The following is a 16,158-nucleotide window of genomic DNA, read 5'->3' as shown; positions in this document are numbered from 1 at the left end:
TGTTTTAAAATTTAGACAAAATAATAACATTTGGTTGCACATTTGAGAGTTTTTCTGTATCAATTTTGAGTAATCACGAAAGATCTAATTACAGCATTCTCTGCATATTGGTTGTAACCAATCAACTTTTTAAATTCAATGTCTAGAATTAATTGAACATAACTTTGTTCTATTACTCAATCTATCTTTTGTTCTTAGACCCTCGCAGATCCTCATTACTCTATTTGTCTTTTACCTTCTTTTCTTTTTAATTTTGCCTCTCTTTTATCACAGTTCTTCTTCTTCTGCAGAGATCCGTAAGAGAAATGTTTATTTTTTATTGGTACTATCCTTTAATTTTAATTAGAATGTTTTCTAGAACAGTCACTTTATTTAATAGTGACAGTTTATTACCAGTATAATATTCGATAACAATATTATTTTCAATATTGGAACCTTTAACGGAATTCTTATGTATGGTCAATTTTGACCCTTCTGAACTTATAAGGTATTGTAAATGTGGAGAAGCAGGAAAAAACGCCACAACAACATATCTTTTAAACAGAAGTTTAAAAGATATGTACTGGTACTTTTAGTGACATATTTTGAATCCTTCACATATGTGATCCATTTTAAACTTTTTACGAAGAACATTTAGATGAACAAAATATATCGTCTGTTATATTCTGTGATATAGGTTTTATAGCTCTTAACCTCTTATACAGGTTTATTGAATTTGTCGGCGGAATACGCAAGTTAAAAACGGTATCTCGTTAGCGGCTTATTGTGATGTACCATTGCGATACCGTAGCGAGCAATCGACCGATACGCGCAACTTTCGCTCGCTTTCATTCAACAGCTGACTGCCGTCGGATTCCTGGCGAACAACTGTGTCCGCGGGCACGAGCCGTGAAGTAACGTACGACGTTAAATAATCACCGCTCTGGGAACGCCTATCAGCCATCACTGTTAATCGGTGCACAATACAGCAAGAGCCTTGGTTGAGGCCGTGAATTTTAAATACGCCAGTATTTAATTGAGTAAACGACTGTCTACATATAATTGTCACAATATTAACCCAAATTGATAAATATGTAAATCATTGTTGTTATTAGCACTGCAATATTAACCACATGCCATATGACAAGCAAAAGATGAAGATATTAAATAAATCGCAGGAAGAGTCTGTATGAACAGGGCAAAAAGAAAATAAACTTAATGTAACTTTTAAAGGAATAAATTAGCTTCATTCATTCATTCATTAATATAACAAGAGTGTTTCTTAAGGGAGAAGGGCCAATGGGGTTCGCTGAATGTGCTTTCGATTTTTAGTCCAAAAACTTGCCAATTTTTTCACGATGTTTTCTCATCGCTCGTGTGCAGTTGCGATATTACGTAATTGACAATTTGTGCACCTATCGCGAATCGAACTCACGACCTCCGATTGTAAGTTTCAGACCTTGACTATCTTATGTAATTCACATAAGTTGTATATTCGCCGGCTATCGAATCTGTAACTTACATGTACCTATAAATAATATATAAAATTGGTGTATTTAATTTTTTGTACATATAAGGTGATTGGAAATGGAGATATATTCTTATCCAAAAATAATTTAATAAGAAAAAGTGATTTCAAAATTCAGTTCACTATATATTAAAATTAATTATTGTTGACTATCTACGTACTTTTTTTTATGGCCCCCGCTATTGGGAGCCTCTCGTACCCCCTATCTTGTGTGGGACAGGGACTATTTTCATACATCGTATGATGTTTCGTTTTTTTCATTCTTGTCACAATTCTTCTGTCTTTCCCTTTTTGCTCTATAACGCCTTTCATACATCCCTCATTACTCTTTTACATTTTTATTATTTTATTTCTATATAGGATGATTACAATATCATTTGGTTTGACATTTTTTTTTATTTTTTAATTTTTGTTGTTTACATATCTACGTACTGTAAAATGATATTGGTTAGTTGCATTTCAATAGAAAAAAATTAATGTAACACATTTTAAAGTGCTTGAACTGCATAGGTATACCAACAACATAACTTTTAATATACTTATATATTTAACCAGGCGAATTGTACGTGGTTATTTATTAATGTAAGTTTTGACTGGCGACTACCGAATAGACAGCTTGTGCAAACTCATCAATCTTCGGTAACAAAAACAATTAGTTAAGGCACATATTAATACGCGCGCCACAATATTAAAACGGCAGACGTTTCTTCGGTTGACGACTACAATTTGTTTGGATGGAATTCACTGTAAGAGTTCACGTTCGGAGCCAATTTAAAATTCAACATCATGCCAACACGGGTTATATTTTATGAAGCTCACATTTTTAAAATAAATAATTCTTCTTGTATACTTCATTAAAATATGACCACCCGAATACCCACCATGTTTTAGGCGCAATCAAAAACCATTATTTTAAACTTTATTAGTACAAAATTTATAACATAATCTAAATTTTCATTAAAGAAGGTTTTAAGTAATCTCTTCACAAAAGCATTGCTTTGGTTTAACTAAACATAATTATGCAGTAGGATCTCAAAAGTTTCAGTTTAAAGAATGGTATATGTCAATGGTTTTGTTCATCTACTAAATCATTTCACACAACTCGACATATGTGATCTTTAGAATAAAAGTGAAAGCTATAACTGTTAATATTATGGCATAAGTAATGAAGTTATTAATTACGGTGTCTAATAGACAATAATTTGAATTAGACAAGAGAGCAAGGTGATTCATAACATAATGTCGGATTGAGTTATTAATCAAATGATTTATCCACTGTTAAGTTTACAGCTTTAAGTAGGACGAAGACAATAGAAATAAGACATTCTAATGGTCAAAAAACAGTGTTTTTTTATGCAATGCCCCAAAAGTTAGTCTTTTTAAAATTCTTACGCCCTCTTGTAATATTCATATTTTTTTTATTAAAGCGAAAGGTATAAACTTGTGCCGAGTCTACTTTCGAACCCCCTTAACAATCAAATTGCTCCCCTGTGGAGCGTGGGCATCAGGTTGCGAAAAACTGGTATAAAGCTATTTTTTGATCTAAAGTTTGTCTATTGCTGGAGGCAGGTCTAGATAACTACCGCGGTATCATCCTACCAAATAGTGAAAAATATATGCTAGGATTTATTGCGATATATAGAAAGCGTAGCAACTGTGTTTGAATTTGTTGTAAGATATTCTCAAATCAGGGTATGTTAGAACTGTATTTGGAAAATAGGAAATTGCAGTTGTAATACATCTCAATTTGATTGTATTTCCTATCAAAGTGAGCTCTTCTCGCATTCTTCTCAAGACGTACACTAGTGTTCACTACAAACGATTCTAAGTGGATATCTACATTAACAAATGAATTATAGCGTTTCGGAGTAGTATTTTGTGATAAATTATACCATTATACGAAAGATTAATTTAATTCTAGTTGTGTATCAAAACTTTCTCCCGTGACGTAAACAAGTGTTTACTTTAAATTAAGATGGAAAATAATTTTAATAAATGTGTTTTATGAGCACACGAGTCGTGAATAGGCAAGCCGCACTATAGGAGGAAGGACGACATTGTCAAGGTTGGAAGGCGGCGCGTGCAGCGCAGACCTATGCCTTGTAACCTAACTGATGCATTTTTGTTTAGTATTTCGTAATATAGAACTTTATATAACACCACGCTAATAAGGACCGACCTTATCACACGTCACGTACACATCTCTCTTAACTTTCCTGTGTAAATAAACTAAGCGATCATAATGAGCATCATTCATATATTTCGAATGCGGTGAACAAACGCAGCGAAGGCAATACGGCAACATATCGCAATCGGCGACGGCGTTAGCTTTGCACGGCGCTCGTGAGTCAGCCGGCCCATTGTCGATCTATATCGAGATGATTTATGTAGCCATATGTTCAAACACTCATTATCAGTCGCATCGACTCGCTTAGATATCATTGAACCGTGTGACTTTCTGGTCAGTTTCAAACTAAATAACAATGATTCAAAACGTGATCGGACTGTTACGTAACACACTTGCCATTAACTTGTACCGTCTTGTTATACTTTAAACTTTCAAGAGTTTACTTTTGATAACATAACTTATTGCTCACAATAATTTGTTTTCAATAATTAAAATGCCCATCACAAGTTTTCAGAAATTTTTGAAATTTCATATAACTTTTTTTCCTAAAGACAATTTTTTGTAAATTTAAAACGTTTATCAAACTTGACATGTGACATCTCCGAATTTTAATAAATATTTTTAGCTACATTTTATAACGAATTGTAAAAAATTAAACGCTGCATTTCTGTTTTTCATTGAAATCGTTTACGAATCAAACTTTTGGTTACTTTCGTAAAGAAATCCTATCGCAAAAGTGCGCGGTCATCAAGTTACATACATTTAGTTCTTATGCTAATAAAATATAATGAAATCTTATAGCGTTGATAGTTGATTGAAATGAGTGGAAGTTGGTTAACTCATTATTATGGTTTCACTTGAAAAGAGCAACTGTTGAGTTTATTACCGGCTCTTCACAGCAGATCAGGAGATCATTTTAATAGTTTTGAATATCATCGACGGTCCAGAAATACGTGTAAATGCTTATTTGAATAAAGATGAATTTGAACAAGTACTCACGATATCATGGCCCTGGCTGCCGCTTCTGACCACCTCTGGCGCCATGTACTCAATGGTGCCGCAGAAGCTGTAGGCGCGACTCTCGCCGCCGCAGAACTCCTTGGACAAGCCGAAATCGGTCAACACGATGTGACCTTCGGCGTCCAGAAGGATGTTCTCCAGCTTGATGTCTCGGTAGATTATGCCGAGCTAAAGAGCAGTTATAATTATATTATAATTGAGTACCGGGAGGAGACTACAGATGAAGACATGAAACGCAGATCGCTTCCAACCGGCTGTATTGGCGATCTACGGGGAAGCTTATGTCCAACAGCAGACGTGTTACAGCTGAAATAATGATGATTATGATGATGGCAAAGACTCCTCAGGTACTGCCGTAAAAAAACGCTAAAATTCTAAATCAGACTCGCAGCTTAGTTTCTACAAAGTTGTCAACGCTGGCTTCTGATTCCTGATATATGAAACCCGATGCTGATATAACATATATGACGACGGAAAAACGCTAGCAGAATCAATACTGTTCTGTTAATTTTCTGTTTAATACATTCGCTTCAATTTGTTATAAGATTAAGGGAGAAGGTTAGGAGGACTGACGACATGGTAAAAGTCGCGAGAAGTCGCTGGGTGCGGGCAACGCAAGATCTGTCATCGTAGCGATCTTTGAGGAAGGTCTACGCCTTACAGCAGGCATCTTTCGGCTGACATGACGATAAAATATTATATATAACATATTAACAGAGACAACGACAGCTCAACAGTATTTCTTATTTCAAAAGTCACTTGGATAGTACGTAACTTAAAGAAGTAACGTCTCACCTTGTGCAACTGCTCGAGCGCGAGGATAATTTCTGAAATGTATATCCTCACTTCGTTCTCGTGAAAATGCTCCCTTTGGTACAGATGCGTAAACAGCTCTCCGCCTGCCACGTAATCTGCGAAAGAATTGAGATCGTGGAAGTTAAACGTATTACTTCAAAAGAAATGTATAAGTTTCACGTTTACTATCTTTCTCAATAACCAGGCAAGTTTTCTCTTAAGATTTACTGTTAAAAGTTTGTGCTTTGCGAAGTCAAACATGTAAAAGTAGTACGGCTCCGACTTTACTTAACTTGTTAAAAACTTATATACAAATATAAATAAAACTAATTAATGTAATAGTACGTGTATCTTTAATTTTTACTTTACACTCCGTGGCGGTTAAGTGGATCTTTGTGGGAAAGTTATCTTGCAGTGAGCGTCTATCGTCCGAAATGACGATGAAAATGACCACGTGAATATAAAATAAATTCAAGCGAGCAGTGGTACCCCAGCGGTAGGAGAGACTAGAGACTTGCGATTGTCGGGTTCGATTCTCGATATACAATCTCATATAATTCACACTTTGTACATTAATTATATAGGATTGCCACTGCTCACAAACAAGTTTCCAGACAATGGGCAGCAGCGTCCCATACGTAAATATCTAATGACACACTGCATTCGTCAACCCGTCTGCCAAGCGTAGCGATTATGGTTTACTCCCCCATAGATATCTTTGGTGGAGGCTTACGCGTTGCAGGGGGCGTTTATCAGTTAAAACGATGAAGACATAATCATAATAAATGCCCATCATCATTCCCGCCGTCCACTGCCTAGACATAGGTCTCTCCCATAGATTTCCTAAATATCCTATAAGACCGGTTGGAAGGGATTCAGTGTTTTTCGACTACGAAAATATATATTAATAGCTAGATGCGAAATGAAGTAATTTATATTTTTTTAAATAAATTAATAAAAAATGTTTCTAAGTAAAAAACAGCTTCTTTTTATTACAATGCTTCAAGATAGTTGTAACATGACGTAGAAAAATTATCGTTTGATCATTTTTCAGTAAGTTTACCAGAACGTTTCCTGAGCAGAAAATTTGGCAAGACACTTATTTAAAATTAGGCGTTGTATTCGTCCCTCGTACTATAGTTTTATCACTGGCGCCTTCGCATCTAGGTCAAACACTCGCTTAGATATTTCGACCCAGATCTAAGTACAGACGGCGACGTGATCACACGGTGAACACTCAGAGAATTGCTTTTGTTGTAATATACAACCTATGGTAACATAACTAACATCCCAAACCTTTGAGTACAAAGTATAGAATGTAAAAGGCAATGTTTTAATAGTATATCTATATCCTTTAGTTAGGCATATCATTTTTATTAATGATTATATAGAAGATAAAGAAGTCTCATATCAAGCTGATTTACACGTTAGAAAAAAATTTAACCGTAAAACATTGTAAAATTGGCTTTCAAAATAGTTACCGTATAAGTAAGTTTTTGGCCAGGCAAGTTTTCGTGGGAGCTTAGCAAAGCGTATTTGGAAAAATTATTTTATTTTCATTGTTTTGTAATAGATCGACCATTTAGACGAAAAATATCACGACTGCATATTAGTAGTAGTTTGTAATGATTACTCAAAAAGAGTAAGGGACAAATTATTCACTTTTATCTTATGGTTGAAGTTTTGTTGCAACAAAACCAAAATAAAAATAACATTTGACCATTACCACATGTGGTGCAGCAGATAAGCTGACCTATCTATAACTAAATAATTCGACACATGTTGACTATACGCACACATAATAGTAACTGATAAGCTTATTTTTGTTATCGTGATAATGAGTGAAATGTTCATTAAATTATTAGTGTTTGTTGACAGCAATCCTTCAAATTTAAAAAAGGTTTTTTGTCGTAAAAACTGTAGGTAATATATAATAACAAAATCTGTGTTTAGTACAATCGAACTTATTAACGAAACATTTACGCTTAAAGGAATGTTATAGTTTAAATACTAGTCGAGGTAGCTGGGAGTAGAAATGCCTTACCTAATAGGTTTTAGAAAGTTACGAAACTCCTGGGCTCCCGAGGGAGATTCGGATCAAGTCGCTACATACTGTTATTTCACTCGATCGCTTCGCGGACTCTTCATGGAGTGACTTTGCCAAAGGGTCACGAGTGGACCTTGGGCTGTCACTCGTTGAATCAAGGGCGCCTGAGGGGACCGTACCTCGACTTGATCTATCGTTATTGCCTGTTTAATAACACTACCACGACTCCGCAAAACGTTAGCGTTGGAAGATGATATGTGGAAAGAAATTCAGCAACGCTTCTATCTAGTATGACCGGGTCAAGTGTGAGAATACACAAAATAACTATACTACTTTATTGCTTTATATTTCTGCATAAATATCGGAGATCTAATTGCGTTGTAGTATTAGGTATATGTAATTTATTTGCCATTTATTAGCTACCTCGGTAAACTTTGTACTGTCAATAATTTTTAGTTGCAAGTCTAAAAATCACTTGAACAAGTATACCCCGACTTTTAACTTATGTTCAAAAAATTTTGATTCATTATTTTAACAATTGTTAACAATCTACAAAAATTTATAAATGAAACAGGAAAATTTTATGTTAATATTATTAAAATTTCACTTTGTGAACACGACTGTATTTGCTAGGACAAGATGCCGCTCCTTACATTATGATAAATTGCTTTCACGCGCGACAGATTTAGAGTATGAAAACGCCATTTTATATTTTATAACGCGAAAACTCTAGTTTGCATCGTATTCCGGATTTTCCTTTGTATTATAAATAGGTGCTCGACCTTCTTTTTTTGTATAAAGGAATTTTTTAACGTACGTATCATCCAAATGCATATTTAGTCTTTGTAATAATTAACTGTATATATTGACAATATTGATAAGCCAATAGATCTAGGTATTATCATCTGGCCATAGATCTTCCCCATAGACATCCAATAGGCCCGGTTGCATCCAGCTAACATTCTAGTGTCTTCCGACATCTTGTAAGATAATCGAGCGAGCCATTTTGTGGGAGGACGTCCTGCGCTACGATTTAGGCTTTATGATTTGAAATGTATATAGGAAACATCATTTAAAATTTCTAACTCTTACAATAATTATTATGGTCATCTATGAGATATCTCAAACAAAGATTGACATTTTGATAAATTTACGATTCGATCGGACATTTTAATTAGAGAATCTAGAGCATTTAAAATGTAATACAAGTAATTTACAGCCACGCAACATTCTCACCTGTAAAAAATTCTCTCCGAATCACAAGTTAAGGCATTGGATTGACCCGATAAAACCAAATCAATCCTAGTGACCCACTTGTACAGACGCAGCGAGCACGCGAATCTGATATTTATATCCAGTGCACAAAGACATGTAATGATCCTTTTCTGCCGATTTTTTTCAATCGATTTCACGTAGCAATTTTACATAAATACATTCAGCGAGATATCGCAGGAGACAAGTTTGTCAAGGACGAAATTAAAATAGGGACATACGTATCCTAATGTTTTGTTTTAATGACATAAAAGTGAATATCGTTTTCACTGGGCAGTCGCTTCGTGTATAGATACGAATATTGACTTATTGGGGATAGATTGGATGATTGGATTAGATAGACTTAGGTACTGTGTGAAAGTGTGGTGTTCTTCTTATGTCATTTGTATTGAAATATTAGTACAATTAACTCATATTTGTGACGTGTAATACTAAACTTTTACGTCCTTTGCAGCTTTATAAATCTGGAAGCAAAGTTACAACTTTTTTTTTCAGATCTCACATCGCCTGGCTTTCTGCGGCTCAGTAGCACTATACAGACACAAGTCGGTCACTCTGACCACCTGTAAAAATAGAATGGACGACACAAAAAAATGCCGAAAAGAAGATTGAGATATGAAAAAAGAAAAAGTTGGTCGAATTAATTGAGCCGCTTCGCGTTTAACATTTCCTTATGATGTTTGATTTTTATTTACATAAATTATTTTGAAACTTTTCCTCTAATCAGTGTCGTCCGCCGTTTTATCTACAAGTTTACACTTTTAAAATAAGTGTAACGAGTGTAACAGTCGTAGTAAGTCGCCGTAGCCTATGGCTTTGTCCTCACCCTGGGGCCACCGTTTAGCACGGCACACGAGTGGCAGTGCACAACAACACGGCTACCAAAGCGGTGCGGTGCGGTGCGGCAGGGAAGCGAAACGCGTCCGTCTATGGGTCAAGGCGACGGAAATCGCTCCGCTTGTGAAATTCAGTACGTACGATGGCAGGCACGGTGGTAGGGGGCAGGTATTGTTTTGTTGCCACTTTTATTACAACATTAATGCTTTGTTCAACTAAGTTCTGAACAAAATATACAGGGTGATAAGTTAAAAGTGTGAAAGCTTTAAAGGGATTAATCTATAGCTCAATTGCTGTCAATTAATGTTTGGTACACATGTTACACAGACAATCAACCTCGTTCAGATCGTCGGACGACGCTGGATCTATGCTTCCAACGGTTCTTATTGGAACTTGAGGGGGGGGGGGGGGGCAAAGAATCAATGTAAGTTAATAAAAACGTTGAAAAACTTTTTGTTAATCTTGCTCAACCTTGATGTCTTTTATTTTATATAGTATGCACGAAAGATATCTTAGTAAATTCGAACACGGACCACTTGCCTACCTTATTGGAAAATAATTATAGCAGGGCTTGCAGGGGCATCGATTTGACCTTGCGTATACATTAGGGCCATTAAACAATTCCCTTCATAGCTTACTTTAACTTTAAGCCCATGGGAAATCACTTAACCAAGCCATGTTTCATATTTTTATAACTCGAAGAGTGGTTAGAGTAACGTTTTTAAACATATACAGAGTGATTGATTAGGATGTAAAAGTTTTAAAATATATAAATAATATGATTCTGTCAATTAAGAACAAATAACGTAATGAATATATAGTAAGAAAAAGCATATTCGAAATTTGAAACATTACATTTTAATAAGAGCTTTTGCAACTATATAATGCCTGTATTTATTAATAGACGATAAATAATTATTTAAGATATTCCTAAGTTGAACGATAAATAACTGAACGGTTTCGTTAAAAGACGTCAAGAATCATGGGAGATTTAAAGAATTTCCTCCTAAGCAGGGAGGTATCAAAAGTTCAAACGGATTTATTAAATTAATAATACAATCAAGTAGTCACTTCACTGACAGAATATTTTAAGGAGTGAATCATCTTTTCGTTGGTAATTCAAAGAAAAATTCAGTACAAACAGACGTCTATACATTATAATTTGACAATCTTCAAAGTGTGACCGTGCGATTTTCAATCGTAATTATATGACTAGAGTTATCAAATTTGCTCACATTCAATCCTCGTCTTAGTAATCAGCTGATATTGTTCGACACAGCGGTAACACAATATAGCATGACATTCGCTCTTCGCGAACAGTAAATTACACGCGTCTTTCGACGCTTTTATAAGGACGTTTCCTAAAGTTACGAGTTCTTAAAATACATATAACACGGGCTTTATTTCTTAGGTATGTTTATGATTATTCTATGTTTCATGGTATACTTTTAATATTGATGAGTAAATAAGAGAAATATTAGCTAACAGAACGGAAAAGGTCAGATTTAGCAGAATAATTAATATTACATAATTAAAAATTCATTATGTAATAAAATTTCAATCCCCATTGATTTCGTTGCTCTTAGCAGGTGTCACTTTACGTACTTACCTAAACTTAATTTTAAGTTGACGATTATAAATGATATGAAATATAGGAAGACACTGTACTTAGATGTTTCTCGCTATATTAAACCTGCCACCTAAATATTAACTTTATAAATTAATTATTATATGATACTCATTTTTACCGAGTACCTTGAAGTGTTGATTTGTAAGAAGCTTCCGTAGTCTTAACGGAAGAAAAAAAATATTATTATCGCTTAACTTAACTACACACTTGGTATTTATTTATATTGATACTAGCTGATCCCGCAAACGTTGTTTTGCAAAAAAAATTGATATTTTAGTTTACAAATAAAAAATAAGGGTTGATCGTAGAGGGGTGAAAATTTATGGTTGTGTGTATTCTTGTATGCTGTATCATAAAAAATAAAAAAAAAAATTTCGTAAAAAAAATAATTTTTTTTTAAGTGTGAACGACCTTTATCACTTAGGGGTATAGAAAATAGATAGTAGCCGATTCTCAGACCTACTGAATACGCATATTAAATTTGGTAAAAAATCAGTCAAGCCGTTTCAGAGGAGTTCAAGTTCGAACACCGTGACACGAGAATTTTATATATTGGATATTTTTGACATCAACATATACAAGCGCATCACATTAAAACACAAAGTAGTTACGTCTTGTTGCTCAACTTTATAAATTACGGTGCCCTTCAAACTAGAACACAATAAAGTTTGCGCGCTGGCTTCATTATATTATTATTCATAACTTCAGCAGCTGTGATTTCTCAAGCCACGGCGCCTTCTAATCGAAAACTGTAATATTATAGTATTATATATATACAAATATTATTTTAAATAAACGTACACCCACACTTGATGGACAAATTTTAATCTCGTCAAAAGACACTGGATGCAGGCAGTATCCTACTGTTCCTGGTGGAAATCTATGGAAAAGACCTATGTTCCGCAGTTGACGTCAGTTGTTCCTACGGCTGAATTTATAACGGAACTAAAGATATTAGATTAAGAGACCTTATGGTCGTGGATACATACTAAAACCGAAAAACAATCATTGGACTAAAAATTTACCAGATTCGATAGCGCAGATTCAAATGGTGAACCCATCATAAAGGAGGCCTTCAACTCTTATTAGCTTTAACATCACCTAGCGTTAACAGATACCCTAAGAGAAGTTATTGATTTATTATACTCTACGTCTCTCAAGTCAAGCTAACTTTACCACTTGTTAGTATAGTAATTACCTCAAACCGAGAGGGTGTTACGAAAGTAACTTAACCTCCCTCGCGCGGAAAGGGCTACTACCTCGGGGAGTTTTATTAATTGAGTATCTACTTTCCCTCCCAAATATAAATTGAAAGATGTGATACCTGTATTTAATAAGTATCACTTACATCTCCTTTTTACTTATAATTGCATGTATTGGTTTAGTTTTTTAATACATACTAGTTCATTTCAACTAGACGACTCCTGTAAAAAGGACCTACTATAAACCGACCGCAACCGATATACTACAACTATGTAGCAAAAATAAATATTAATAACTCTACGTTGATGAGATATCAAAGATATAATTCGTTCACAACAGTAATGCGAATCGAGATACCGACCGTAACGAGATACTCTGGCAACAAAGTGTTATTTATATTACAAATGACTAACACGGTGTAAGGACGAAGGATAAACAGCTGTGATATCTGTTTATATTACATAAGCGACAACAATTATCTTTTTATCAGCCTATAGTAAGTCCACTGCAAAGTATAGGCCTCCACAATGATATTAATAGGAGTGGTATATAATAATCGCCACGCTAGACTTGGCTATTGCAATGTGCTTTTATGCTATGCAGAATACTTTGCTGCCCATCCACTGGGAACATGTTAGTATGTGAATTATATAAGATTGTATCCCGGGAATCGAACCTACGATTGCAAGTCTTAGTCTTTACCGCTGGACTACCACCGGTCCAATGAAATTATAATTATATTAGTGGTAAATAATCTCACTAATACACCGCTGTCTCAATGATATAAAACAAAACCATAGTGATTTTTTACCAATCTTCAACAACATATTTATTGAATGAAACTTTAAAAATAGCTTTATTAAATTTCTTTTCATAAATCTTAAAGAAATTATTAGTCCAATAAAAGTTTTGACAAAAATAAGATTGTTGTTTTGCCACACCACTAACACAAAGAAATTCGTTTATTATAAATAGTATTAATACATTTAGCTCATATATACAGTAAGAAAAGGACCAATATTTAGCAATTTCCGCACATCAGTGGTAGTCGTGCAATGAAATGCACCGCCCTCTAGCCCGCTGATAAATGCGTATGCGGCAAACAATGTGAACCACATCACACAACCGCCACCACCAAGTTACTCAACACGTGTTTCACCCCTCCACGGGGCATCTTCAGGAGTTCTACCACTGCATGTGCGGAAGTGGTTAAATATTGGTCCTTTTCTTACTTAAGATGGACTTCCGCGAGGTAACGCCTGATTCCATTAAACATATATACAGTAGTTACAAACCAACACCGCAATTACTTCAATAAGACGTATCGCTTACGATCACAGAGAGGCTCTTTTCGAACTGTCTGTTTATCGTTGTTAAACGAATCTTGAAATGGATTATTAAGTTTTTTTTTTTACCCAAAATATTTGATTAGAGATTATCCAAGAGGTAACAGACATGGTCTCTGATCGCTTTGCAGCTTAATTTACCATTTCATTTCGTTTGATCATACCAAATTTTTTGTAACTTACAATGAAGTTTAACGGAAGTAATTAACTTGAATTAATTACTTTCAATGTTATTTCGTGCCGTCAATGTTCGCAGAGATCTAAATAAACAAGTGTTTGATTCAAATTTAACGAAATAAAACAAGAAAATTGAGTTTATATGTACAATTCGTACTTGAAGATGAGTTATTTTGTCTTGATAAATGATCGTGACTGGAATTATCGCAACGATTGTCAAATAGACATCAAAATGGTCAAAATGAGTAAAATAACATACAAACCTACACAATAGATAAATGCTGGTCGTCTAGAACCAATTCGCAGATTCCGATAAGCGAAAATATACCTTAACAATATCGAGGTAAAATCTACATTGGATATAATTAAAAGTCGGTGAAGCAATTTGCGTAAGGCTAACCTCCCCTTGACCCGCTTGCCTGTGCCAGTATCGGAACCCAGAATCGGCACATCAATCATGCTTAGCTATGCGATCGATTGTTGAAAGCGAAGACAATGGGCTGCCCGCGAGCCTACTAATCTCTTAATGCAACTAATTGTGAAAGGTACTCTAGTAACAATCCTTGTTTATAGCTCTGATTACTTACGAAAAATTGTACAGTGTGCATTTTGTACCTTAGACCAATTAACGCAAATCATGTTTTCCAGGCTATAAAAAAACTACTTTTTAAAAATAATAATTTAGTAAGTTAAAAGTGAAATTTAACTTATTCTAGTGCCTCGATGTAACTTAATCCATGCAAGCTTATCTATATTGGCTACAGGAGGGCAAATAGTGAGAATCCAATCATTAGTTGCATCATCATTAAGTTGGTGTTTAATAGGTTAATATAAACAAGCCATGCCTTAACCAAGAGCAATATCGAAACAGTGTCTTCCGAGCCTTGATAGTTTCATTAAACTTAGGTCCTTTTTCCAAAGAAACGCTACTATATCGTTCTCTTTCGACGAGATCTTAATTTTCTCAGTTATAGTTAGTTATATTATATTTTCATATGCATAAATATGTGGAGAAATAAGCATCAATTTGACAAAAATTAAAATAACAGTAAATACAGATAAAGATGTATAAGCTATTTATTTAATTAAGACAAAAATAACTTTCTCGGTTTTTCGTACTATCATCCAGGCAACGTATGCCTCTTTTGACTCAAACCTTACAACGGTCTTCACAAAAGCACAGTGTACGCTTTTTGGATGACATATTTGCCAACCCCTGCCGGTAGACAAATAGATTATTTCCACTTTAGAGATTACCCTCGCTCGATTTATATTGTTATTCAGATATCTTTCGGATCATTTATATTATAATACGATTGTTCTTCCTAAATTATCTCGTCTACTCTTTGCGATGATATTGTATTATTTTAACGAGATTTAATATGCGAGAAAGAATGTTATAGCGTGAATAATCCTTCGATCACTTAACAGGATTTTAAACGCATAGCCTCTATGTAATACCATTGTGATCAAGGATTGATTTTAATCGAAATCTTTATTTAATAAAATATACCACTTGTTTAAAGTATTTACAACAATTTAATATACCACGTCTTTTAGTAATGTTAAATACATTAAACAGTTAGTGAAACTAGACAAATTAAATAGACATCGTTATACTGTCAAAAATAGTTTTAGCATCGAAACAATCGAAACATCTGCTTACAAAATTTCTATGCATCGATTCATAGAGATATTTATTTACATGAGAAATAACGGTGCGAATACATTATACACGAACGCTGTCCATTGGAAATTCTATTAGTCGATCGATGTTTAGGATTCGTATTATGGAAAGAGAAAATCGAGGACATCTGTCTCTACGGGGGCAACATTACCTACATAACCGAATAATTTTGGTTAAAGGCATTGTTCACTCTCATTTGATAGTGATATTTACGCCGAAGAATATCGGTTTAATTTCAACATTACTTTCAAAGTTTTACGCTACCTGAAAACATTTTTATATTATATAATAAATCCCTAACTTAAATTGATAGTATTTAATGGATCTCATGCATCTTCATGTCTTAATATCAAGTTTTTCATTACTCTTCTTTTAATCGTTTTTTTATATTAAGAAATCAACCCTGTCGCATACTGCAATACAATTAAAATAATATTTTTTACATGAAGATTTACATGAGAATTGTTATATACGAATTCATAATTGTCAGTAGATGTTTATATTTGTAA

The 16,158-nt window shown here is 34.3% G+C and overlaps 1 protein-coding gene across 2 annotated transcripts in view; it reads right to left on the bottom strand.

Annotated features, from left to right (window-relative positions):
* The window catches only part of LOC137924825 (ribosomal protein S6 kinase alpha-5-like), a 130,109-nt gene that overhangs the window by 44,492 nt on the left and 69,459 nt on the right, over positions 1-16,158 (bottom strand). For both annotated transcript variants that reach the window (XM_068768198.1, XM_068768199.1), the window contains exons 5-6: positions 5,451-5,566; positions 4,635-4,823 (exon numbers count right to left, since the gene is read on the bottom strand). In XM_068768198.1, coding sequence (XP_068624299.1) covers positions 4,635-4,823; positions 5,451-5,566 — 305 coding nt within the window. The remainder of the gene's footprint in view (positions 1-4,634; positions 4,824-5,450; positions 5,567-16,158) is intronic.

This window comes from Battus philenor, unplaced genomic scaffold (genome assembly GCF_028537555.1).
Source record: "Battus philenor isolate CCGP_79_NKW_IND1 unplaced genomic scaffold, ilBatPhil1.0.hap1 SCAF_25, whole genome shotgun sequence".
In the NCBI taxonomy this organism is placed as follows: Eukaryota; Metazoa; Arthropoda; class Insecta; order Lepidoptera; family Papilionidae; genus Battus; species Battus philenor.
Note: the sequence above shows the minus strand (reverse complement) of the source record. Positions and strands in the feature narration are given on the sequence as shown.